This window comes from Pogoniulus pusillus, chromosome 37 (genome assembly GCF_015220805.1).
Source record: "Pogoniulus pusillus isolate bPogPus1 chromosome 37, bPogPus1.pri, whole genome shotgun sequence".
NCBI classification, from domain to species: domain Eukaryota; kingdom Metazoa; phylum Chordata; class Aves; order Piciformes; family Lybiidae; genus Pogoniulus; species Pogoniulus pusillus.
In genome coordinates this window covers 3156098-3183126 of record NC_087300.1, presented here as the reverse complement: position 1 = coordinate 3183126, position 27029 = coordinate 3156098, and the positions used below count along the sequence as shown (strand labels likewise).

Here is a 27029-nt window from a genome sequence, read left to right as displayed (position 1 = left end):
TGGCCCCAAGGTCCCATCCAGCCTGGCCTCAGGGTCCCATCCAGCCTGGCCTCAGAGTCCCACCTGACCTGGCCCTGAACACCTCCAAGGAGGGAACAATGACCAAGGCAATGCTGACTTAAACCAGCAAAGCATCTGAGTCCACACAGCACCACAGACTGCTTTGGCTTGGAAGGGACCTTAAATGTCATCTGGTCCAACCCCCTGCCAAGAGCAGGGACACCCTCATCTCAGTCCCATTGCCCAACCTGAGCTTTGGGTTCAAAGGGACCCTAAATGTCATCTGGTCCAACCCATGCCAAGAGCAGGGACACCTTCAACTCAATCCCATTGCCCAACCTGAGCTTTGGGTTCAAAGGGACCCTAAATGTCATCTGGTCCAACCCATGCCAAGAGCAGGGACACCTTCAACTCAATCCCATTGCCCAACCTGAGCTTTGGGTTAGAAGGGACCTTAAATGTCATCTGGTCCAACCCCTGCCAAGAGCAGGGACAGCTTCATCTCAGTCCCACTCCATGTCCAAAGCCAACGTGACCCAAACCACTTCCAGTGATAGGAACCTCTCTGGGCAGCCTGTGCCAGTGGCTCCCCACTCTCATCACAAAGAGTTTCTTCTCCATGTCCCCTCTAAACCTGCCTGCTGCCAGGTTAAACTCATCACTCCTTGTCCTGGCCCTGCTAGAAAGCTTCTCTCTCTCCATCTTCTTCCTCAGCCCCCCTTAAGTGCTGAAAGGCCCCAAGAAGGTCTCCCCAGAGCTTTTCCTTCTGCAGGCTGTGGAAGCAAAGTGCAAGAATAAAGAGGAACTCTTTCAGTAGTTGAGCAGCAGAGGAAGGATTTGGGTTTTCTTTGTCAGGATGCTGGACATGTCCTCCCCTGGGGCTGAGGTTGGGCTCCCACACTGCACAAAGTTCCCTCTGAGGTCACACTGAAAAACTCAGACCTGCTCCTGGGCTTGGCACCACCTCAAGGCAAACGGTGCCCAGCACAAGCAAACACAGCAGGGCAGAGCACTGCCCCTGCCCTGCCTGCAGGATCCCTCAGCTCTCTGCTCCCCACTCAGGAGGCTCCCTGGGATGGTGAAAAGCAACAAAGCCACAGCAACCCCATGCAGAGATGCAGGCTGGGGTCAGAGTGGCTGAGAGCAGCCACACAGAGAGGGATCTGGGGGTGCTGATTGATACCTGCCTGAACATGAGCCAGCAGTGTGCCCAGGTGGCCAAGAGAGCCAGGGGCATCCTGGCCTGCATCAGGAATGGTGTGGCCAGCAGGAGCAGGGAGGTCATTCTGCCCCTGTACTCTGCACTGGTTAGACCTCACCTTGAGTGCTGTGTTCAGTTCTGGGCCCCCCAGTTTAGGAGGGACATTGAGATGCTTGAGCGTGTCCAGAGAAGGGCAACGAGGCTGGGGAGAGGCCTTGAGCACAGCCCTACGAGGAGAGGCTGAGGGAGCTGGGATTGGTTAGCCTGGAGAAGAGGAGGCTCAGGGGAGACCTTATTGCTGTCTACAACTACCTGAGGGGAGGTTGTGGCCAGGAGGAGGTTGCTCTCTTCTCTCAGGTGACCAGCACCAGAACAAGAGGACACAGCCTCAGGCTGTGCCAGGGGAGATTTAGGCTGGAGGTGAGGAGAAAGTTCTTCCCTGAGAGAGTCATTGGGCACTGGAATGGGCTGCCCGGGGAGGTGGTGGAGTCGCCGTCCCTGGAGCTGTTCAAGGCAGGACTGGACGTGGCACTTGGTGCCATGGTCTGGCCTTGAGCTCTGTGCTAAAGGGTTGGACTTGATGATCTGTGAGGTCTCTTCCAACTCTGATGATACTGTAATACTGTGACACTGTGAAAGCTGTGGCTGCAGAAGCCTCTCAGCTGCTAACCTGACCCCTTTGTTCTGTCTGCTAGGTTAGGCTCCAGCATCCAGTTCACCTGCAACGAGGGCTATGATTTGCAAGGGTCCAAAAGCATCACCTGCAAGAGAGTGAGTGACATCATTGTCGCCTGGAGTGACCACAGACCAGTGTGCAGAGGTGAGAGACAAACCAGGCATTGGATCTGGTGACAGAAGCCATTCCCTTAGTGCCCCCTCCCTGTGTCACCCATCCTGCCCTCAATTCTGTCATCACTAAGGTTGGAAAAGGCCTCTAAAATGATCACAGGATCACAGGATATAAGGGGTTGGAAGGGACCCAAGGAGATGTGAAATGTGGGAGGTTTGAGTATTTCCGTGAGGGTTTGCACTGTGGCTTCATAGAATGGTTTAGGTTGGAAGGGACTTCAAAGCTCAGCCAGTTCCAACCTCTCACTAGAACAGGTTGCTCAAGGACTCATCCAGCCTGGTCCTGAACACCTCCAGGGAGGTTGTGGAGCACAGAGGCACAGAATGTGATCTTTGATCACATTCTGTGCCTCTGTGCTCCACAACCTCCCTGGGCAACCTGTGCCAGTGTCTCCCTGGGCAACCTGTGCCAGTGTCTCCCTGGGCAACCTGTGCCAGTGTCTCCCCACCCTCACTGCAAAGAATTTCTTCCTCATCTCCACTCTCAGTCTCCCCTCTGTCAGCTCCAATCCATTCCCTCTCACCCTATCACTCCCAGCCCTTGTCAGAAGTCCCTCCCCAGCTTTCTCTTAGCCCCTGCCTGGTACTGGAAGGCTGCTCTGAGGTCTCCCCACACAGGGACACCTTCCACTGGTGCCTCATCCAGCATGGCCTTGAATTTCATTATGGGATGAAGGTGCAAGGGGAGAGAAGGTGAAAGCCTGTAACAAAGCCTACAAAAGCTGAGGTGAAGGGAGATGGATTGAGCTGGAGCTTGCTGGGAGCAGGCAGCCATGTGAAATTCCCTGGGCTGAGACTCCTCATCCCAATTCTCCCCTGGTCCAGCCTCAAAGCCATCAATGAACAGAGATTTCCTCCAGCAGAAAACCCCCTTTTGCCCTTGGCCAGTTTTGTTTCCATTCCCCTCTCCTTTTCTCTGCCTCTCTCTCCCCCCTCCAAAGTCTCCTCTCTAACTGTGCTATTTGTAATGCAAATAATGAACAACTTGTAATAGTTTTAATCCAATCCCTCTAAGGCTCTTAAAGTCATCCTTTGCCATTTAAGTTTTTCCCCCTTCTTTTTTTTTTTGCCTGTCATTTCACAGGCAGAGGTTTGTTGGGTTGGTGTTTGGGTTTATTTTGAATCCAAGGCTTTGGAATCTCCTCTCATTCTTGAAACAAGCCTGGAATAAATTGAATCAGTGTTCAGAGGCTATTTGGCCTGAAGATGTGACACTCTAAAGGCAATTTATGGGGTCCTCTTGCAAGAGATAAGCAAGGATTTGCCAGCATTATTCTGACTGGGAATCAACTCCTCTCTCTTTTTTAAGCCACTAACTTTTGGGGAGGGTTTCTCTTTGCTTCCTTTCCCTTTAAAAAGTTTTCCCTCTCCCTTTATATATTTTTTCCTCTTTTCCTCAGCTTTATCCCACTTTTTATTCAGTTTGTTCCATGTTTTTTTTTAGCCAGTTTGTTCCATGTTTTTTTTTGTCCATGGGTATGGAGCTTATCTCAAGCTGCAGAAACAAGGGGGCCTACTGAGGCAGCTTTTAAACCCCCACCCCAGACAGCTCCAGGCTCTAATACAGGCTCATAGAATGGTTTAGCTTGGAAGGGACCTCAAAGCTCAGCCAGTTCCAACCCCCTGCCATAGGCAGGGACACTGAGTGAACCTCTTGCCACTGCTAGGAGGATGTTTTCCATCTTCCTCATCTACAGCAGGATCCCTCTGGATCTTTAGGAGACACAGTCCCTTTGTTGCCCACTTTTAAAGTGGGAATGATGAGATTTAACCTTTTATTTTCCCCCTATAATTTAAAATGGGAATAAAGAGATTTAACCTTTTATTTTCCCTCCTATAGTTTAAAATGGGAATAAAGAGATTTAACCTTTTATTTTCCCTCCTATAATTTAAAATGGGAATAAAGAGATTTAACCTTTTATTTTCCCTCCTATGATTTAAAATGGGAATGATGAGATTTAACCTTTTATTTTCCCCCTATAATTTAAAATGGGAATAAAGAGATTTAACCTTTTATTTTCCCTCCTATAGTTTAAAATGGGAATAAAGAGATTTAACCTTTTATTTTCCCTCCTATAATTTAAAATGGGAATAAAGAGATTTAACCTTTTATTTTCCCTCCTATAGTTTAAAATGGGAATAAAGAGATTTAACCTTTTATTTTCCCTCCTATAGTTTAAAATGGGAATGATGAGATTTAACCTTTTATTTTCCCCCTCTAATTTAAAATGGGAATAATGAGATTTAACCTTTTTTAACCTCTAATTTAGGATGGGACACAAGTAACAGACTCCAGGATATAGTCACAGTGGAGAGGGCAAAAGGAATGAGGTTTAAGCATCGTGGCCAGATGCCTTCAACTCCTTCCTGAGCCTCTTCACAGCTCCTCTTATTCCTGTGCACTGACACAGTTTGGTTCTGATTATTCTTACTGCTGTTTGGAAGGGATGGGAGGGAGAGGGGGAGGAAAAAAAAGCCTTGCAGGTGCCAGATGTGCAAATCTTGACTCCTTTGAGATGTGAGAGAAATGGAATGTGAAGGCTCCATCACAATAGCAGAAGCAGTTACAAAACCAGGACACTGCTCCTCACATTTCTCTAGTTAAATATTTCATCAAAGGGATACCACAGGCAGAAATTTCCCTGCTTAAGCACTTTGCAGCTTCTGCTTTACCTGGGATGTGGTTTACTTCTAAAGGGAGGCAGCTGAGCTGCCATCGTGGTCCTGAGCTCCATCAGAATGAAGTCAGCACTCCCCTGATAAATACTTGCTGGGCAAGTGAGTTTTTGACCTGCAGTGATAAAGGAAATGAGGTTTTTCTGGGGCCTCTTTACCTGTTATCTTCCTTGCAGTTGATTTCTCTCCCAGCCTGGTTGATTCTGTGATTCATTGTCCTGGGCCATGAAAGTGATTTCTTTGAGGGCTTTAATGCAGTCAAAGAAAGGAATCAGTCTGAGCACTGGAAGAAGGGTTGCTGTTGCTTGGGTCTGGTGCTGCATCTGTTTGATAGCCCCTGGGAACTCTTTGCTCCTCTGTTCACCACACATCAAATCATAGATTCATAGAATAGGTTGGAAGGGACCTTAAAGATCATCTGCTATGGGCAGGGATACCTCCCACTGGAGCAGGTGGTTCAGGGCTTCATCCCAGCCTGGCTTTGATCACCTCCAGGGAGGTTGTGGAGCACAGAAGCACAGAATGTGATCTTTGATCACATTCTGTGCTTCTGTGCTCCACAACCTCCCTGGGCAACCTGTGCCAGTGTCTCCTCACCCTCACTGCAAACAACTTCATCCTAGCATCCCAGTTTCTATCTCCCCTCTGCCACTTTAAACCCATCCCTCCTTCTCCTCTCATTACAAGACAAGAGGATTTTTTGCTCTGCTAAATATCTCTATGTCTATTTGTGATGAGAATTGGAGGCACCAGGAGGAGGTGAATTGATAGAATGGGTTGGGTTGGAAGGGACCTTCAGGATCATCCAGGTCCAACCCCCTTGCCATGGGCAGGGACACCTCCCTCTAGAACAGGTAGCTCAAGGCTCCATCCCAGCCTGGCCTTGAACATCTCCAGGGAGGGACATCCACAACCTTCCTGGGCACCTTGTTCCAGTGTCTCCTTGGGCATCCTGTGCCAGTGTCTCTCTGGGCATCCTGTGCCAGTGTGTTCCCACTCTCACTGTCAAGAATTCCTACTCTCCAGTCTCAATCTCTCCTCTTCCAGCTTCAATCCATTCCTTCTCATCCTCTCTCTACAAGTCACAGGCTCACAGGATGTAAGGGGTTGGAAGGGACCCAAAGAGATCATCCAGTCCAACCCCCCTGCCAGAGCAGGGGGCTGACTATCCTATCTAACACAGATCACACAGGAACACATCCAGACAGGCCTGGGAAGGCTCCAGAGAAGGAGACTCCACAACCTCTCTGGAGGTGGTGGAATCCTCAGCGAGCCCCTGCACAGGATCAGAGGTTAGGGGTTGGAAGGGACCCAAAGAGCTCACCCAGTCCAACCCCCTGCCAGAACAGGACCACACAATCTAACTCAGGTCACACAGGAACACATCCAGACAGTCCTGGAAAGGCTCCAGAGGAGGAGACTCCACAACCTCTCTGGGCAGCCTGTGCCAGGGCTCTGGGACCCTAACAGGCAAGAAGTTCCCCCTTATGCTGAGGCAGAGCCTCCTGTACTGCAACTTACACCCATTGCTGCTTGTCCTATCCCAGGGATCAGAGAGCAGAGCCTGTCCCCCGCTCCTGGCCAGCCCTCAGATACTTATAAACCTTTATCAAGTCCCCTCTCAGTCCTCTCTTCACCAGACTGGCCCCTGCACAGATACTCCTCTCTGCTGCATGGCTCAGAAGGGGAAGCTTTTGGCCGTTGAGAACAACACAGCCCCAACTTTTCACCCCCCATCACATCCATCAGGTCTGCATCTCTCCTTAAACAAAGACCACCGTGGGCATGGGCAAGCAGAGAGCTCCCTCTCACACCTGTCTTCTCTCCCTCTTCACAGCCAGGATGTGTGACATGTACCTGCGTGGTCCCAGCGGGGTGATCACCTCTCCCAACTACCCTGTCCAGTACGACAACAACGCCTACTGCGTCTGGGTCATCACTGCCCTCAACCCAGCCAAGGTAGGTCTCAGGCAGGCATTCTCCCTCTCAGCCCTTCAGGGCCTTGCTTGAGATGCTGTGGAGCTGTGCCCCTCAGACAGGAGCACTCTGATGTTTAGCTGGGCAGGCTTTTGTGCCTAGCGCTCTAACTCCCCGCACTCTATCTCCTCCCTTCAGCTCCTTCTCAGCTGATCTTCAGAGCCCCCAGCACATCAGATTCCTTCCCTGCTGCAAACTCATCTTGTTCAAGGCTGTAACTGAAAGTGCATTTAGTGCTTTTTAATCGAAGCCTCTTTGATATCTTGCTGCAAATGGGGAGGGGGGGAAATGCCAAAGAGCTTTGCAGAGCATCTCGTTAAGCCAGCCCTGGGTTGGGGCAGGAGAACTGTGCCAGGGATGCTGAGGTTTTGCTCAGCAGCTGGCACCTAACTGAGGCTGTCAGCCCCCTGAAGGGCAGAGGGCAGCAGAGGAGGGAGGCATGGTTCCATCTCCTGCTGTTGGTGAAGTGCTGTGTGCTCCTGACCAAGTCCTGTGTGTGTTCACTGAGGTTTGAAGAGGGCAGGTTGCTGGGGACATTTTTGTCCCCCCTGCTCTGCCTGTGCCATTCAAGGCTGGTGTCAGTGGTGGTGCAGGGAACCAGGCTGGCCTGCCCTGGCCTTGTAAGATCCAGGCCTCTCCATTTGCCACTGGCAGCCTTCAATGCCTCACAGCTTTTGTTCTCCAGCACTGCAAACTCAGCCTGCTCCTCTCCTCCAGATCCCTGTGAGAACACAAAACCAGAAACTGCTTTGCTCTGCAGCTCAAAACACACTTTCTGGGCTGGTACTCCCCTCCTGCTCTCAGGAGACAACAACCTTCATTCATTTCAGTGTCTGGGCTCCTGCTGACAGCATCTCCACCAGCTCCTGAGCCAATCTTGCACGCCAAAGGCACCAAGCTCCTGCACTTGCTGTGTCACTTCTGCCTTGGTCCTTGCCTCTGGACAGTTCTGTGCTTTGGCACTCTGCCTCCTGCTGCTGGCCCAAGGAAGGCATCTCACAGCTGTGGCAGCATCCCAGAGCCTCATCTGTTGACAGGAATCCTTCTGCTTTGTAGCAATGCTGGCAAGGATCTGCAGTTGTAGCCTGCTTGTGCCACGGATGGGATGGCATCTTGTGCTGTCCCCTCCAGCTCTTTGCATCCCTCTGGAGCACTCACCCATGGCAGGGCAGCTTGAGCAGGGGCTGCCTGAGAGCCTCTTGAGTTGTGCTTCTCTCTCCTCATTGCCCTCACTTCAAGCCTTTGATAAGTGCAGCTGGCTGGCAGGTTGTGATTTTAACAAGGAGCATCCCCATGTGCCAGTGGCACAACCAGTGGCTGTCCCAGGAGCTGCCACCAGTGGGCATCTCAGCCAGGGGCTGTCCCAGGAGCTACCACCAGTGGGCATCTCAGCCAGGGGGTGTCCCAGGAGCTGCCACCAGCTGGGCATCTCAGCCAGGGGCTGTCCCAGGAGCTGCCACCAGCTGGGCATCTCAGCCAGGGGCTGTCCCAGGAGCTGCCACCAGCTGGGCATCTCAGCCAGGGAGTAGCCCAGGAGCTGCCACCAGTGGGCATCTCAGCCAGGGAGTAGCCCAGGAGCTGCCACCAGTGGGCATCTCAGCCAGGGGCTGTCCCAGGAGCTGCCACCACTGGGCATTTCAGCCAGGGGGTGTCCCAGGAGCTGCCACCAGCTGGGCATCTCAGCCAGGGGCTGTCCCAGGAGCTGCCACCACTGGGCATTTCAGCCAGTGAGTGTCCCAGGAGCTGCCACCAGCTGGGCATCTCAGCCAGGGGCTGTCCCAGGAGCTGCCACCAGCTGGGCATCTCAGCCAGGGGATGTCCTGGTTTGGCTGTGCAGGACTCCAGCAAGGGCCCAGATTTGGGCAGCTGGAGTGTGGGGCCAGGATGTTCTGTGGGTGCTGACCTATTGGCAGTAATTTGCAGGGTGATCAGGCCCAGGAGGTTCTGCTCCATCAGGGTAATGTGCAAGCAGAGGAGAGCCCCCCCGGAGCAGCAGCTGTTACTGCTGCAGTGCCAGCTGTGCTCTCCAGCCTGCAGCCCCTCGGGCAGCCACTGCTGCTGCTTGGGCAGCTTAAGCAATGCAGCAGCACCTGGGGCTGTGCTCTGGGGGAGTCCAGCTTTAGGCATGGCCATCCTTGTCCTTTAGAGAACATCAACCCCTGTTTGCTGTGTGTATCTAAAACAGTTCTCTGCCATGGAACAGCTCAGGTTGGAAGGGAACCTCAGAGCTCATCTGCTCCAACCTCCCTGTGCTAGTTTGAGCCTGGCTGGAGTGTTGTGGTGAGAAGACTTAGATTACAGGCTGTGAAAAGGAGACAGTGGTGATGTCTGCTGCACTCATAGGCTTGCTCTCCCCACCATGGGCAGGGATCCAGCTGCTCAAGGTCTGAGCCTTGAACACCTCCAGGGAGGAGGCATCCACAGCCTCCTTAGGCAACCTATTCCAGGCTGCCTCCACCCTCATACTGTTGAACTTCCTAGCTGAGAGGTGGCAGAGAGGTTGGAGCAGATGAGCTCTGTGCTCCCTTCCAGCCTAAACCATGCTAGGACTCTATGAACAGTCTCTTCCAGCCTCAAGAGTTGTGTGGTTCTGTGGAGTCTAACCTTCAGCTTGGTTCCTTTTGTGTTCTGCCAGCCTCTCCTCTCCTCTCCCTCTCCTCTCCCTCTCCTCTCCCTCTCCTCTCCCTCTCCTCTCCCTCTCCTCTCCCTCTCCTCTCCCTCTCCTCTCCCTCTCCTCTCCCTCTCCTCTCCCTCTCCTCTCCCTCTCCTCTCCCTCTCCTCTCCCTCTCCTCTCCCTCTCCTCTCCCTCTCCTCCTCCTCTCCTCTCCTCCTCCTTTTCCTGCCTAACAAGTCCTCCAAGTGCTGCTTCTGGGAAGCACACTCAAAGATCTATTTACCTTCCTTCCTTCCTTCCTTCCTTCCTTCCTTCCTTCCTTCCTTCCTTCCTTCCTTCCTTCCTTCCTTCCTTCCTTCCTTCCTTCCAGCACAGCCTTGAAGGGGACAATTCACCTCTCTGCCTGGCACTGCCTTGGCTCAGACACTGCTTTTCCTACCTAACAAGTCCTCTAAGTGCTGCTTCTGGGAAGCACACCCAAAGATCTTCCTTCCTTCCAGCACAGCCTTGAAGGGGACAATTCCCCTCCTTTCCTGGCACTTCCTTGGCACACCAGGGGCTGCTCTCGCCGTGGCAGAGGGCAGGGCTGAGGGTGAATAGATGCAGATGCATGTAAAAGAGTGGAGTTACAAAATCACTAAGAAGCCATGGTGGGCCTGAGCTGCAGCTTGCTCAAGTCAGGGGTAACCTTTTTATTGGCTGGAGTGGTCTTTGGATCAGGTCCTGTGCTCTGAAGCTTTGAATATGAGCGATGGGAACTCCACCAAGCTGGATTTAGACCTCATTTGCAAGTCATCTGTTCTGTGTTTGGAGCAGGACTGGGAGCCAACTTCACTCAGCTTCAGAATCCCCTCCAAGCTTGCTCAGAAGCCCTACCTGAACACCACTCAGGGCAGAGTGCTCCTCAGCTGACAGCTTGGAAGGGTTACCTATATGGAAGCTGACATCAATTTGTAGCTGGAGGATGTGCAGGGTAGGGTTGGGGTTTTTTTTTATCCATGGGCATTAAGTTCAGCCACACCAGGGGAAAAGAAATATCCCTTGGGAGCTGAGAGATGCAGGTGATAATTGGTGAATTTGCATGGAAGCTATTTCTGAGCCTCCTCCTCACAGTGGATGTTCCTGGTTGAGGTTTCTCCAGGGGTTACTCTCACCTGCAGCTTAGCTGAGCCTAATCCGGCTCTGCCCAAGCTCCTGGTGGCAGCGGTGGGGAGAGAAGGACCCCTCCAGGGGCTGAGTGGACATAGCTGCTGGAGACTGGGCAGAAGGGGAGGGGGGAGAAGGAGCAACCTCCAGCTTGTGAAGCATTTGGATGTAAGTGCAGGAGGAGAGTCAGCAGTGGATGGGTTTGCTCTCCTCCCGCTGTGAATGTGCCTGCACTCCACATCCTTTTGCCTCTCACATTCCAAACTGTTTCCTTGACTTTGCTGGTTGCTTCCTGTCACTTCAGCAGCTGAAAAAACCCCAACAGAAAGCCAAGAAGGAGGTTTGGTGGCATCCCTCTTTTGGTGTGTGCTGGGAGGTCTCTTGTTGCTTAATGAGTCCTTCAATAACGTTCAGCTCCCAGGGCACCAGAAGAAGGCAAGAGAAGGGGAGAGGGGAGGGAGGGAAGCAAAAGAGGCAACCAGACAAATAAATATTATATCCAGCATCCTGTTCCTGTGCCAGGAGGTTAGTCCTGAGTACACTGGAACGTAATTAGTTGTTTAATGAGGGTCAGGCTCCTCAGGAGGCAGTTTACTTGGCTGGCTCAGCTGATGCTGTGTGCTGCTCTGTTCATTGCATCAGTCCATCCCTGCATGCCTTAATAATGACCTGCACAGGACCCCAGTTTGGTATTCCTGCTTCCAAACTTCTGGGGAGGTAGCACAGCTTGACCCTGGGGATGGGTTTGGGTAATGCCCTGCTTTCAGGGGTGCAGTTTGGGTTTCTGTCTGATTGAGAAGCCTTAATGGCATTGATGTGAGAGCAGGTGATAGGTAGTCTGAGCTGGGAATGGACTCATAGAGTGGCTCAGGTTGGAAGAGACCTCAAGGATCGTCTCCGGCTGCCCCTGCTGTGGGCAGGGACACCTCTCAGCTAGGCTCAGCTGCTCAAGGTTTCATCCAGCCTGGCCTTGAACACCCCCAGGGAGGAGGCAGCCACAGCCTCCCTGGGCAGCCAGTTCCAGAGTCTCACCACCCTCCTACTGAGGAGTTTCTTCCTCAGCTCCAGCCTAGCCCTGCTCTCAAACCATTCCCCCTTGCCCTGTCTCAGACACCCTCATGAACAGTCCCTCTGCAGCCTTCCTGTAGAAACCCTTCAGCTGCTGGAAGCCATCTCTAAGGTCCCTCCAGAACCTTCTCCAGGCTGCACACCCCCAGCTCCCTCAACCTGTCCTCACAGCAGAGCTGCTCCAACCCTTGGCTCATCTTTGTAGCCTCCTCTGGACTCTCTCCAGCAGCTCTGTGTCTTTGTGCTGGGGCCACCAGAACTTCCAGCACCTCGAGAAGAGCACTGACTGGCTGAAGAGCCTTAGCTGAGGGGGTTGAAGTTGAGTGGTTTTGACAGGGCAATGTCAGCTTTCTGGAGCCTCCCTATGAGCCTAAGAGGCTTGCTCACACTGAACACAACACAGCTCATGGTTGGATTTCCCTCTGGGCCCTTTATCCCCCAGTGATTGAGGAGTGGTTGAATCCCCATCCCTGGAGGTGTTTAAAAGCCACAGAGAGGTGGTGCTGAGGAACAAGGTTTAGCAGCAGACTTGACAGATAAATGGCTGGATGTGATCTTCAAGGTCTTTTCCAACCAAAAGAGTTCCATGACTGTGAGCAGCCCTGAGGAGAGGGACTTGGGGGTGCTGCTGGGCCAGAAGCTCAACAGCAGCCAGCAGTGTGCACTTGCAGCCCAGAAAGCAACCAGAGCCTGGGCTGCAGCAGCAGAAGTGTGGCCAGCAGGGCCAGGGAGGGGATTCTCCCCCTCTGCTCTGCTCTGCTGAGACCCCACCTGGAGTCCTGCATCCAGCTCTGGAGCCCCTGGGACAAGAGGGCTGTGGAGATGCTGGAGAGTGTCCAGAGCAGGGCCAGGAGGATGCTCAGAGGCTGCAGCAGCTCTGCTGTGAGCACAGCCTGAAAGAGTTGGGGCTGTGCAGGCTGGAGCAGAGGAGGCTCCCAGGGGACCTTCTTGTGGCCTGCCAGGATCTGAAGGGGGCTCCAAAAAAGCTGTGGAGGGACTTTTGAGGGTGTGAGGGAGTGTCAGGAGTGGGGGGAATGGAGCAAAGGTGGAGGTGGGGAGAGTGAGGCTGGAGGTGAGGAGGAAGTTGTTGAGCAGGAGAGTGGTGAGAGGCTGGAATGGGTTGCCCAGGGAGGTGGTTGAGGCCCCATGGCTGGAGGTGTTTGAGGCCAGGCTGTGTGAGGCTGTGTGCAGCCTGCTCTAGGGTAGGGTGTCCCTGGGCATGGCAGGGGGGGTTGGAACTGGCTGCTCCTTGTGGTCCCTTCCAACCCTGCCTGATTCTGTGAGTGCTGCCATGCTGCAGGTCTGGCAGGGGATGCTGCCTTTAGAAAAAGCAAGACAGGACAAGACAAAGGTTTTAGTTTTTCCTGTGCCTTTGCTTCCTTACCCCAGGTCAGGAGGTGCAGGGTGGCATTGTGTGTCTCTGGCCCTTGGCACACAGCTAGGTCCTCCTTGTTAAAATGCATTGGGTCACTTCTGTGCTGTGTGACACAGCAAACTGAAGTCTGAAACCAAAACTGGCCACTGGAGCTGTTCAACGTTAGGGAACTGACTCTGTTTACAGGCACAGGAGCAAAGGGCTGAGTGCATCCAAGTATTTATGTGCTTCCCTGGGTCCCTTTACCATGAGGGTGGTGGAACACTGGGACAGGTTGCCCAGGGAGGTGGTTGAAGCCCCATCCTTGGGGATACTCAAGGTGAGGCTCTACAGGGCTCTGAGCATCCTGATCTAGTCAAGGCTGCTCCTGCTGAGTGCAGAGGGGGTTGGATTGGATGACCTTTGGAGGTCCCTTCCAAGCCAAACCATTCTTTGATTCTATGATCCAGGCAGATAAAAGGCTGTGAGAAATAAATCTGCTCTTGATTTCTTCTTCATGGATGCAAAGCACTCCTGCCAGCTAAGCTCTCAGCCTGTGCTATTTATTTGGCCTGCTCAAGACCTTTGACCCTGAAGTCACTTTGTACTTTTCAGTTCTCTGAGAGTAAGGTAGGTTGATGGTTGGACTCAATCATCTTAGAGGTCTTCCCCAAGCAAAAGAGTTCTGTGATTCTAAGAGGTTCAAGAGCAGCTAAGAGTGGGGGAAACTCTCTACTTCCATGGGACTGGTGGTCCTAAGTGATATGTAAGGGCTGCATAAATCAAGTGGTGTCTGAATGAACTGGTACCTAAATCTACTGGTGCCTAAATCAAGTGGTCCTTAAATGAAATGGTGCCTAAATCAAGTGGTCCCTAAATGAACTGGTGCCTAAATCAATGGTGCCTGAATGAACTGGTGCCTAAATCAAGTGGTGCCTAAATCAAATGGATCTTAAATCAAGTGGTGCCTAAATGAACTGGTGCCTAAATCAAGTGGCCCTTAAATCAAGTGGTGCCTAAATCAAATGGACCTTAAATCAAGTGGTGCCTAAATCAAGTGGTGCCTAAATCAAGCAGTCCTTAAATGAACTGGTGCCTAAATCAAGTGGTCCTTAAATGAACTGGTGCCTAAATCAAGTGGTCCCTAAATGAACTGGTGCCTAAATCAAGTTGTGCCTAAATCAAGTGGTGCCTAAATTAAGTGATGCCTAAATCAAGTGGTGCCTAAATTAAGTGATGCCTAAATCAAGTGGTACCTAAACGAACTGGTGCCTAAATCAAGTGGTCCTTAAATGAGCTGGTGCCTAAATCAAGTTGTGCCTAAATCAAGTGGTGCCTAAATTAAGTGATGCCTAAATCAAGTGGTACCTAAATCAATGGTGCCTAAATGAACTAGTGCCTAAATCAAGTGGTACCTGAATAAACTGGTGCCTAAATCAAGTGGTACCTAAATGAACTGGTGCCTAAATCAAGTTGTGCCTAAGTCAAGTGGTGCCTAAATGAAGTGGTGCCTACATCAAGTGGGGGTAGAAGGTTTGCTAGAGCAGGAGAAAGCACACAACCATGGACAGATGTGAAGGTGAAGGTGTTTGCAGACAGCTTGAGGCAGTTTCCTCCAGCTACCCCCGAGGTAATGGACATAAAACCTCTCTTGGTCTGGCAGAAGCTTCCAAAACCAAGGGGACTTTGACCATAGATTCATGGAATGGGTTGGGTTGGAAGGAGCCTTGAAGATCATTTAGCTCCAAACCTCTGGCATTGGGAGACACCTTCCACTAGACCAAGCTGCTCAAGTCAACAACACAGAGCCAAAGGCAAACTCTTCTTGCTTTGCTCCATGTGTAGCAGAGATGCTGCCTGTGTCCACGTTCAACCCTATCCCCATAACCTCAGGTTCAGGAAAGAAATGGGACTGATGGGGGTGGGGGAGGGAAGCCAAACAAACCCCAAAACCTGCTGGAATTCCAACACACAGATCTTGAGCCATAAAATCATCTAGGAAATCAGTAAGTGAAGCAGAGGGAATTTCAGCCAGAGCTCAACCTGTCTGCAAATAAGCACTCCAGAGCTCTAAACAGTGAGGACAGACACCTCTGGTGATGTCCTGAAGGTAGGAATGCTCTTCTAAATCGCTCCTGGAGAGACAGGCAGGTAACTAAGCAAGCCAAGGCTGTGCTGGCTGCATTGGCAGTGCCTCCCTATTAACATGCTGCATCTTTGCCAGGTTATCAAACTCACCTTTGAAGAATTTGAACTAGAGAGAGGATATGACACTCTGACAGTGGGGGATGGAGGCCAAGTCGGAGACCAGAAAACTGTGCTTTACGTGTAAGTAGCATCCCCTTTGTCCCTGGCACCTACCCACAGCTCGAGGCTTGCTTGCTGGGATGGAGCTGGTGTGTTGGGATGAAGAAGTCCTCATCATCCTCCCCTGCTCTCCTCCCTCTTCTCCCCCCACCCCGCCTCCAACCCATCCCAGCCTGCTGCTGTACCTCACTGGATGGTTTCTGTGCTGTTTGGTGGAGCTGACTGCTCTTGGTGTGGTCTTCCCTCATCACCTCCTCTCAGGCTTCAGCTGACAGAAAGGTTCTTCCCTCTTTGATTTGCTTCTCTCCAGCTGCCCTTTGCTTGGAGCCCCTTAGAGAGAGGCTGAGGCTGCCCAGGAGGTGAGCAGGATTGAAGTTTGGGTGAGCAAGATTGAAGTTTGGATGAGCAGGATTGAAGTTTGGATGAGCAGGGTTGAAGTTTGGATGAGCAGGATTGAAGTTTGGATGAGCAGGGTTGAAGTTTGGATGAGCAGGATTGAAGTTTGGATGAGCAAGATTGAAGTTTGGATGAGCAAGATTGAAGTTTGGATGAGCAGGATTGTAGTTTGGATGAGCAAGATTGAAGTTTGGATGAGCAGGACTGAAGTTTGGATGAGCAGGACTGAAGTTTGGATGAGCAGGATTGTAGTTTGGATGAGCAGGATTGAAGTTTGGATGAGCAAGATTGAAGTTTGGATGAGCAGGACTGAAGTTTGGATGAGCAGGACTGAAGTTTGGATGAGCAGGATTGAAGTTTGGATGAGCAGGATTGAATTTTGGATGAGCAGGATTGAAGTTTGGATGAGCAGGATTGAAGTTTGGATGAGCAGGACTGAAGTTTGGATGAGCAAGATTGAAGTTTGGATGAGCAGGATTGAAGTTTGGATAAGCAGGATTGAAGTTTGGATGAGCAAGATTGAAGTTTGGATGCAAATCTGACAGAAGCTGAGAAGTATTTGGATCTCTCTCTCCTGTGCTGTGCATGGGCAGTGGCTGCAAATCCATAATCCTGGAGTGACCTCCTGAGGCAGGGTGTAAAGGGATGTCTGGAGGGTGACAGATGCTTGGAGGCTGAGAATTGGTCCCCTTCCTTTGTACCCTTCCCTTTGGAGCTAGGTTGTTCTGTGGAGGTTTCTTCAGCAGAGGGGAAGTTGTAGATAGTTCTCTTTTCCTTCCAGGCCTTCCTGGAGCAGTGCTTCCCACCTCAGGCTGTTTCTTTGAGGCAGTTTAGGGTTTATGAGGTTGGGTTTTGTGCTGTCCGGGTTGAATTATGAAGGTGTCCTCACCAGGGCAGAGCAGAGGGGGAGGAGAACCTCTCTGACCTCCTAACCCCAGCCCTTCTAATCCAGAATGCCATTGGGAAGCAATATCTGAAGTGCTGTTGGAGAGGGTTGGCACCAAGGCCACCATCAACAGTGTGGGCAGCAGGACAAGGGAGGTTCTTGTGCCCCTGTGCTCAGCACTGCTCAGGCCACCCCTGCAGTGCTGTGTCCAGTTCTGGGCTCCTGAATTGCAGAGAGATGTTGAGGTGCTGGAAGGTGTTTGGAGAAGGGCAGCAAGGCTGGGGAGGGGACTGGAGCACAGCCCTGTGAGGAGAGGCTGAGGGAGCTGGGGGGGTGCAGCCTGCAGCAGAGGAGGCTCAGGGCAGAGCTCATTGCTGTCTGCAGCTGCCTGCAGGGAGGCTGTAGCCAGGTGGGGTTGGGCTCTGCTGCCAGGCAAGCAGCAACAGAACAAGGGGACACAGCCTGAAGCTGTGCCAGGGCAGGTTCAGGCTGCATGTGAGGAGGAAGTTGTTGTCAGAGAGAGTGATTGGCATTGGAATGGGCTGCCCAGGGAGGTGGTGGAGTGGCTGTGGCTGGAGGTGTTGAAGCCAAGCCTGGCTGGGGCACTTAGTGCCATGGTCTGGTTGCTTGTCTAGGGCTGGGTGCTAGGTTGGGCTGGCTGAGCTTGGAGCTCTCTTCCAACCTGCCTGATTCTCTGATTCTCTGATCATCCAACTTCCATCTTGACTTGCAAGACTCCCTTCTCTATCTGCTCAGAACCATGTGAGAGCAAACAGCTCTGCAGAAGCTGCTCTGGCAAAGCTGCTGCCCTCTTTCCAGCTGGTGGTGAAGATCTCCTGCAGTGGCTTTTTCATACCTCCTCTTCACCACATGACTCAGCCTCCCACTCCACTGCCACTTCCCTTTCCTGAGTCTCCATTTCTCCAAGCTTCCATTTCCCTGTGCATTTCTGTTCAGGACATGAAGGCTTTTGGAGCTCTCAGGTCAGGAACTACAACCTGCAAGGCACGGAAAGGTAAAGGCTGATGACTGCAGCAGTGTTTGTGCTGCAAGTGTCACACAACATTTCACAGCTGATTGGTCCAAACCTGCAAATCCCTGCCAGGGGAGCAGTTTGCAGCAGCTCACTGAAATCATTTCTCATTCCATTCCCTTCCCCTTTTCTTTGCCCAGAGCCCAGGAAGCTTTTCCTAGCTTGGCTTTTAATCAGCCCACGTTTCCTCACGCTGCACTGGCCACGTTTGCTCACTCTGTATTAGCTGCTCACACTTTGCTGATGCAAACATGGAATGTCTGAGCCCTCCCTGCACAGGCTGCAGCATCTGAAAGCTCCTTCCAGCCCAGGAGAACTTTCCCTTAAATTGATGATCTGAACAGGGAATCGTTTGGGTTGTTTTTTAATCTGGAAGGGTAGGTTTAAACCTAATGGAATGTGAAAGAGGTGTGAAGACCACAGAAGTGCTCCACTTGTAAATGCTCCACTTGTAATGTAGATTCAGGTTTTGGGTTGGAAGGGACCTCAAAGCTCATCAACCCCCCCGCAGCCATGTGCTGTGGCACCTCACACTGGCCCAGCTTGCTCCAGGCTCCATCCAGCCTGGCTTTGATAACCTCCAGAGAAGAGGTATCCAAACCCTCCCTGGGCAAACCTGTTCCAGTGTCTCCCCACTCCTTGTGTGGTTGAATCACAGCAACAGGCAGGTTGATAAAGCCTCTCAGGAGCACCAAGTCCAACCTAGGACCCTACAAGATTCACCCAAAACCACAGCCCCAAGCACCACATCCAAACAAGCCTTAAACACAGCCAGGCTGGGTGACTCCAGCACTTCCCTGGGCAGCTCATTCCAGTCCCTGACCACTCTCTCCATGAACAACCTTTTCCTCATGTCCAATCCAAACCTCCCCAGCCTCATCTTGAGGCCATTCCCCCTTGTTCTGGCTCCATTTACCTGTGAGCAGAGCCCAGCAGCAGCCTCTCCACAATGTCCCTTCAGGTAGCTGTAGACAACAGTGAGCTCTGCCCTCAGCCTCCTCTTCCTCACACTACCCATCCCCAGCTCTCTCAGTTGCTCCTCATCAGATTTATTCTCCAGGCCCTTCCCCAGCTTTGTTGCCCTCCTCTGTCAAGAACTTCCTCCTAACATCCAGCCTAGACCTCCCCTGGCACAGCCTGAGGCTGTGTCCCCTTGTTCTGTTGCTGGGTGCCTGGCAGCAGAGCCCAACCCCACCTGGCTACAGCCTCCCTTCAGGTAGCTATAGACAGCAATGAGGTCTCCCCTCAGCCTCCTCTTCCTCAAATAACCATCCCCAACCCCCTCAGTCGGTCCATGGATAACTTCCCTCAGCACTTGCTGCCTTCTTAGCTGCTGTCAGCTGCCCTCAGCCTCCTCTTCCTCAAACTAGGCATCCCCAGCTCCTTCCACCAGTCCATGGATAACTTCCCTCAGCACTTGCTGCCTTCTTAGCTGCTGTCAGCTGCCCTCAGCCTCCTCTTCCTCAAACTAGGCATCCCCAGCTCCTTCCACCAGTCCATGGATAACTTCCCTCAGCACTTGCTGCCTTCTTAGCTGCTGTCAGCTGCCCTCAGCCTCCTCTTCCTCAAACTAACCATCCCCAGCTCCTTCCACCAGTCCATGGATAACTTCCCTCATCATTTGCTTCCTTCTTAGCTGCTGTCAGCTGCTCTGAGCCTCCTCTTCCTCAAACTAACTATCCTCAGCTTCCTCCACCAGTCCATGGATAACTTCCCTCAGCCTCCTCTTCCTCAAACTAAGCATCCCCAGCTCCCTCAATCAGTCCATGGATAACTTCCCTCAGCACTTGCTGCCTTCTTAGCTGCTGTCAGCTGAATTTGTGTATCAGATCCATGCACTGGGTACAAGCTGGAGGGTTTCTTTAGGCATCACCATGCAGAAACCCAACCCTGTCCAAGACAGGAGTTCAGTTTCCTTACTGTTCAAGAGGAACTCGATCCTGCAGCATCCCAGCTCAAGAAACAGATTCAAATCCCCCTGCAGAGCAGCAGACATTTACCCCAAGCTGAGCTATGCAGGACCATTTGTTTCCATCTCTGTAAAAGGCATCTTGGAGAACACAACAGATTGTTAGGCTGAGCTATCTGACTTGAAGAGAGGATTTTTATTCCCTCAAGTAACAAGCACCCAAATCAATCATTCAGCTTGTTAAAGTGGAGTGGGATTGTGTGCAATGAGTAAAAACCCAAACCCAAACCCTTTGAAGAGTCTCTTCCAGAAGGCTTTTTATTCTCTTGGATTGTTCCTTGCTTCCTGCCTGGCTGCTGCTTGAATGACTTCATAGAGTGAATCCCAGAATGGGTTAGGTTGGAAGGGAGCTCAAAGCTCAGCCAGTTCCAACCTCCTGCCATAGTCAGGGATAGCTCCCACTAGAGCAGGTTGCTCAAGGCCTCATCCAACCTGGTCTTGAGCACCTCCAGGGAGGTTGTGGAATGCCTGCAGTGAAGCTCTTAATTCTTCACTTTTAAAAGTGATGTTTCCCCAGCTCAGCCTCAGGGGAGTGCAAAGCACAGCACAGGATCTGGAATGGAGTCCCCAGCTCATCCTCAGGGGAGTGCAAAGCACAGCACAGGATCTAGAATGGAGTCCCCAGCTCAGCCTCAGGGGAGTGCAAAGCACAGCACAGGATCTAGAATGGATTCCCCAGCTCAGCCTCAGGGGAGTGCAAAGCACAGCACAGGATCTAGAATGGATTCCCCAGCTCAGCCTCAGGGGAGTGCAAAGCACAGCACAGGATCTGGAATGGAGTCCCCAGCTCATCCTCAGGGGAGTGCAAAGCACAGCACAGGATCTAGAATGGAGTCCCCAGCTCAGCCTCAGGGGAGTGCAAAGCACAGCACAGGATCTAGAATGGATTCCCCAGCTCAGCCTCAGAGGAGTGCAAAGCACAGCACAGGATCTAGAATGGAGTCCCCAGCTCAGCCTCAGGGGAGTGCAAAGCACAGCACAGGATCTAGAATGGATTCCCCAGCTCAGCCTTAGGGGAGTGCAAAGCACAGCACAGGATCTAGAATGGATTCCACAGCTCAGCCTCAGGGGAGTGCAAAGCACAGCACAGGATCTAGAATGGAGTCCCCAGCTCAGCCTCAGAGGAGTGCAAAGCACAGCACAGGATCTAGAATGGATTCCCCAGCTCAGCCTTAGGGGAGTGCAAAGCACAGCACAGGATCTAGAATGGATTCCCCAGCTCAGCCTCAGGGGAGTGCAAAGCACAGCACAGGATCTAGAATGGAGTCCCCAGCTCAGCCTCAGGGGAGTGCAAAGCACAGCACAGGATCTGGAATGGAGTCCCCAGCTCAGCCTCAGGGGAGTGCAAAGCACAGCACAGGATCTAGAATGGATTCCCCAGCTCAGCCTCAGGGGAGTGCAAAGCACAGCACAGGATCTGGAATGGATTCCCCAGCTCAGCCTTAGGGGAGTGCAAAGCACAGCACAGGATCTGGAATGGAGTCCCCAGCTCATCCTCAGGGGAGTGCAAAGCACAGCACAGGATCTAGAATGGATTCCCCAGCTCAGCCTCAGAGGAGTGCAAAGCACAGCACAGGATCTAGAATGGATTCCCCAGCTCAGCCTCAGAGGAGTGCAAAGCACAGCACAGGATCTAGAATGGATTCCCCAGCTCAGCCTCAGAGGAGTGCAAAGCACAGCACAGGATCTAGAATGGATTCCCCAGCTCAGCCTCAGGGGAGTGCAAAGCACAGCACAGGATCTGGAATGGAGTCCCCAGCTCAGCCTCAGGGGAGTGCAAAACACAGCACAGGATCTAGAATGGAGTCCCCAGCTCAGCCTCAGAGGAGTGCAAAGCACAGCACAGGATCTAGAATGGATTCCCCAGCTCAGCCTCAGAGGAGTGCAAAGCACAGCACAGGATCTAGAATGGATTCCCCAGCTCAGCCTTAGGGGAGTGCAAAGCACAGCACAGGATCTAGAATGGATTCCCCAGCTCAGCCTCAGGGGAGTGCAAAGCACAGCACAGGATCTAGAATGGAGTCCCCAGCTCAGCCTCAGGGGAGTGCAAAGCACAGCACAGGATCTGGAATGGATTCCCCAGCTCAGCCTCAGAGGAGTGCAAAGCACAGCACAGGATCTGGAATGGATTCCCCAGCTCAGCCTCAGGGGAGTGCAAAGCACAGCACAGGATCTAGAATGGATTCCCCAGCTCAGCCTCAGGGGAGTGCAAAGCACAGCACAGGATCTGGAATGGATTCCCCAGCTCAGCCTCAGGGGAGTGCAAAGCACAGCACAGGATCTAGAATGGAGTCCCCAGCTCAGCCTCAGAGGAGTGCAAAGCACAGCACAGGATCTGGAATCGGCTGGGTTGGAAGAGAGCTCAAAGCTCATCCAGTCCCAACCCCCCTGCCACAGACAGGACACCTCCCTCCAGCCCAGCTTGCTCAAAGCCTCATCCAGCCTGGCCTTGAGCATCTCCAGGGAGGGAACAGCCAGAGCCTCCCTGGGCAGCCTGTGCCAGCATCTCCTCACCCTCACTGTCAAGAACCCTTTCCAGTTTCAGTCTCTCCTCCTCCAGTTCCAACCCTTTCCCTCTTTTCTATCACTACAAGCCCTTGTAAAATCTCAGTCACAGTTCCTAAGTCTCCTCAGCTCTCCTAGGAGTATCCCTGCAGATGTCCTGACCATCCTGCTCTGCCTGGCTCCAGAGTGTTTCTCAGGGACTTGCAGGGGATTTGTGGCTTGTGCCTTGCCCCAGGGGATTGGTTTTTGAGAGCCTTGTGGCAACTTCTCTGTCTGGGTGGGAAGGTTGCAGAGCAGGTGGTGGAAATCAGCTTCTGATCCTTTAAAGGCATGTAAGAGGCACCAGGATGGGCTCTGGGGGTTGCCTTTGCTTGCTTCAGAGGAAAAGGAAATGATTCCAGTTGCTGCTGGGAGAGAGTGGAAGTGGACTGTGATGATTCTAGCAGAGACAATCACAACTAGGACCTGCCTAGGTCCTGTGCAGGACCACCCTGAGAGGCTCAGCAGCCTTGAATGAAAATCTCTCAGCTTTTGGGGCAGTCTTCTCTTTGTGCCTTCTTCTTCACTGCATTGCTCTTGTTACTTTCTGCTCCTTCCTGGCCCTCGTTTTGCTGGGACCCCAATCCTGGGGAGGACCTTCAGGCTGCTCACTTGCTCCTGTTTTGCTTTTGCAGCTTGACAGGCACCACAGTCCCTGACCTCATCGTCAGCACCCAGCACCAGATGTGGCTCCTCTTCCAGACAGACAGTGTCAGCAACTTGCTGGGCTTCAAAGCTACCTATGAAGGTAACCCAAGCATGTGTCTTAAACCATTCCTGCTTTCAAAGGACCAGGGAGGAGATGGCTGCAGTTGTGTGGGAGAAAAGAGAGAAAGGAGCTTCTCTAAATGCATTGAAGCTCTGCAGGTGGAGGGGGTTTTTGTCTCCTTTAGACCAAAGCTTTGCTCCAACACAAAGAGCTTTCATTGCTTCTTGGCCATGAAAGCAAACCTGCTGGGGCATGGCTGAGGCTCGGGTGCCAATTTCATCTGCTTTGTTGGAGGAGGGTTGGTGAATTTCAGCTGGTGCCTGTAAGGGAAAGCCAGACCAAGTTAGCAGTGGTTGCAGGAGCTGGGTGGTGTCAGCTGCTTTGGACTTTGACTTTGCAAAGGGAACAAAAGGGAGTGCTGGGATTTTGCAAGGGAAGCTGGTGGGGAGCACAGGGTTGGGAGTGCTGGAGCCTGTCAGAAGCTTTGTGCTTGCTGCAGTTGGAGATAACCTGCAAAGCCAGGGGAAGTGTGGTGGGAAACTCCTTCCAGCTCCTCTACCTGCCTGCTGCTCCTCCTGCCTGAGGCTTTTCTCACCTTGCTGCTTTGAGTTGCTTAGCTTCTGCCAGAAACCTCCATCCTGTGTCTCCACATTTGCTGTGAGCATCTGGGCTCCTTAGCTTCCCCACCACCACCAAGCTCTGCTCTGAAGCACACCTTCTCCATCCTCCTTCCCACAGCTCCCTCACCTGCCAAGGGGCAGCTGCCTCCTGTGCTGCAGCCACCAGCACAGCCACACAGGAGCTCTCCCAGGCAGCCACACAGGAGCTCTCCCAGGCAGCCACAGGAGCTCTCCCGTTGCCATAGCAGCTTCTTTTTGGGGTGATTGGCATCTTGACTCTCTTCCCACAGCACTTGAGTGCCTTTCAGTCTCCTCTGTGACCTGCTGGTACCAGAGGAGGCATAGCCACTCTGCTCAGATGCCTAAAAGTAGACTCCCCAAGCTTCATCCAGACGTGGGGCTGGCTCTTGAGCCATCTGAGCACCAGCAGCTTCCACTGACATCAGCAGGGACATCTAAATCTGTTCCTTTCAAGGGCCCTGGGTGCACATTAGCATTCATTCATTTACAGAAGTGTTTCCCTGGGCATTTCCATGCTTCAGGGAAGTGTCACATCGTGTTCAGGCCATGACCTGCCCATCTCAGTGCTGAAGCTGAAGTACCAGCAGCTCCAAGGGAGCTGGCCTAGCAGAGAGCTTGATTGGACTACATGAATTGAGGCTTGAGGAGGAGAGATTTCAAGTGGAGATTAGGAGGAAATGGTTTGCAGTGAGGGTGAGGAGACACTGGCACAGGTTGCCCAGGGAGGTTGTAGATGCATGGAGGTGTTCAAGGCCAGAGCTTGAGCAAGCTGGGCTGGGGGGTTGGAACTGGATGATCTTTGAAGGTCCTTTCCAACCCATCCCATTCCATGAATCTGTGAATGCCTCCATGGGCAGCCAGGCTGGGCAGTGCCTGGCTGTGATGCTGCAGTATGGGCAGCATGGCAGGACCAGGCCAGCAGAGAGGTCAGCCAGATGAATGAGAGTTAATAGCAGTGACAAGAGAAGGCAAATCCAGCCCAGTGGTCTGGCAGCATCTGAGCAGCACTTTTGAGTCTCACTGGCTGTGAAGGTTGGGCCTGATGAGCTCAGAGATCCTTTCCAACCTTCATGATTCTCTGACTGCAGCAGCCTCAGCCCCTAGCAGCTGTGGTGTCTGTCTCCTGCCATCTCTGGCTGTGGGTGGTTCTTGGCAGCCCAGCAGTAGGTGCTGCTGCCCCTCTGCCTGTGCCAGCTGCTGGGGGGGGAGGGCACTCTCCAGCTCTCCTCTGAGACCCTGCCTGGGGCCCAAAGGGCAATGTGGACAGAGTCTTCCAGTCTCTTGATAAACCTGATGCTTACCCCCTAGCACAGCACATGAAGTCTCAAATGATCTTCCTTCTGCTCCTCTTCATCTCCTCTGAACTCTGGATCTATAAGGAGCTTGACTTTTCCCTTCTCTGACTTGCTTTGATGTTATTGATGGCTTGATCCAAGGCAAGGCTGAGCTGCTCCTGCTCCCTGTGACCTCCCCAGTCAGACTGGGGCATCACCATTATCATTCATGCTTTGGAGTCCTGCTCTATGGAGCTTCCCATGTCAAATGTGCTTCTCCTTTCCCTCCTCAGCAGTTAAACCTGCCCAGCTGCTGCCTGGTTTGCTGTGCTGTGGCCTCCTGGAGGAGACAAAAAGGGATCATAAAATGGCTTAGGCTGGAAGGGACCTCAAAGCTCAGCCAGTTCCAACCCCCTGCCTTTAGGCAGAGACACCTCCCACTAGAGCAGGTGGCTCAAGGCTTCATCCCAGCCTGGCCTTGAACACCTTTGATCCCATTCTGTGCTTCTGTGCTCCACAACTTCCCTGGGCAACCTGTGCCAGTGTCTCACCACCCTCACTGCAAACAACTTCTTCCTCACATCCAGTTTCAATCTCCTCTCTGCCACTTCAAACCCATTCCTCCTCCTCCTCTCATTCCCAGACCTTGTCAATAGTCCCTCCCCAGCCCTCCTGGAGCCTCCTTCAGATCCTGCAAGGCCACTCCAAGGTCTTCTCCAGGCTGCACAGCCCCAACTCTCTCAGCCTGTGCTCAGAGCAGAGCTGCTGCAGCCCTCTCAGCATCTTGGTGGCCTCCTCTGCACTGGCTCCAACACTTCCATGTGCTGCTTGTGCTGGGGGCTCCAGAACTGCCCCCAGGACTGCAGGTGGGGTGTGAGGAGAGCAGAGCCAAGGGGCAGAATCCCCTCCCTTGCCCTGTGCCCACACTGCTCTTGCTGCAGCCCAGCACAGGGTTGTGTCTGGGCTGCACTCACACTGCAGGCTCCTGTGGAGCTTTGCCTCACCCCAGAGCCCCAGGTCCCCTCAGCCATTCACCACCCTGGCTTTGCTGTCCTTTCATGAGCTTTAAAAGAGGGACCCTTCCCTGGGCAGTGCCAGTGCTTTGCATGCAGCTGATGCAGAGGGAACTCTTTCCACATCACTCAAACCTTTTCTCTCTTTCTGAGCATCTTTGGAGTGTCTTTGTCCAGCAGCTCTCTGTACCTTGCAGTTCATCACCCAAGAACCCCACTTTGTGCCTGGGGTCCATGTGCTGGCTCTGTGCTGAGGCTGAGCTGCCCTCCCATCAGCCAGCTCCATAAAACTCCCTCCAGCAGAGTGGTTTGGTTTGGGTTTTATTGGCAAATGCTTTGAGTTACAAAGCAGGAGACATTTAAGTAAGAGGCAATTAGCCCTTGCCAAATCCATTCTCAAATGATCTGCAACTTACACCTTGCAGGAGCAGTTTTATAGCCACAGCTTCCTCCTAATTGCAGAAGGAAAATTGCAGCTAATGGAGCTATAGAAACTCAAGACCTCCCCCCCCAAAAAAAAGAGGCAGTATTAAAATCTGCCTACTAGAAGGGCAGAGGATTGCTCATAGGATATGTTTAAGCAGCCATCCATCCTCACCCAGCTAGGCTTTAGTGTGCATTGCAAGTGTAATGCAACCATAAAGCCTGCTGCTGGAGCTGGAGCAGTTTACACCTAAGAGGATTTATTGCTGCTCAGACTCAAGGACCTGTTGGAAGGAACGTGCTGAGGAGGGCAATGTGCTGTCAAAATGCTAAGGCAGGCTGCTTGTGAAGGGAAGGAGTCACCACCAGGTGCTTTGGCTGTGCTGGGGAGGGAGGCAGGAGAAAAGGGAGCCTGCATCAGGAGGGGTGTGGGAAACACAGGGAGCCTGGGTTCAGGCTTTGGCAAAGGGGCACTGCAGGGCTGGGTGCCCTTAGGGGCAAGGAGGCTGCTGAAGGGTCTGGGGGACAGGACTGGTGAGGAGCAGCTGAGGAAGCTGGAGTTGGTCAGTGTGCAACTACCTGAAGGGAGGCTGTAGCCAGGTGGGGTTGGGCTCTGCTGCCAGGCAGGCAGCAACAGAACAAGGGGACACAGCCTCAAGCTGTGCCAGGGCAGGTCTAGGGTGGATGTGAGGAGGAAGTTGTTGTCAGAGAGAGTGATTGGCATTGGAATGGGCTGCCCAGGGAGGTGGTGGAGTGGCTGTGGCTGGAGGTGTTGCAGCCAATCCTGGCTGGGGCACTGAGTGCCATGGTCTGGCTGGTTGGGCAGGGCTGGGTGCTAGGTTGGGCTGGCTGAGCTTGGAGCTCTCTTCCAACCTGCTTGGTTCTATGGAGAAGAGGAGCTGAGGAGAGGCCTCATTGCTCTCTACAGCTCCCTGAGGGGTGGTTGGAG

General features: G+C 52.7%; 1 protein-coding gene across 1 annotated transcript in view; it reads left to right on the top strand.

The window, feature by feature from the left end:
- The window catches only part of CSMD2 (CUB and Sushi multiple domains 2), a 439963-nt gene that overhangs the window by 241971 nt on the left and 170963 nt on the right, over nucleotides 1-27029 (top strand). The window contains exons 10-13 of the mRNA XM_064172682.1: nucleotides 1897-2021; nucleotides 6564-6685; nucleotides 15110-15213; nucleotides 22656-22768. Coding sequence (XP_064028752.1) covers nucleotides 1897-2021; nucleotides 6564-6685; nucleotides 15110-15213; nucleotides 22656-22768 — 464 coding nt within the window. The remainder of the gene's footprint in view (nucleotides 1-1896; nucleotides 2022-6563; nucleotides 6686-15109; nucleotides 15214-22655; nucleotides 22769-27029) is intronic.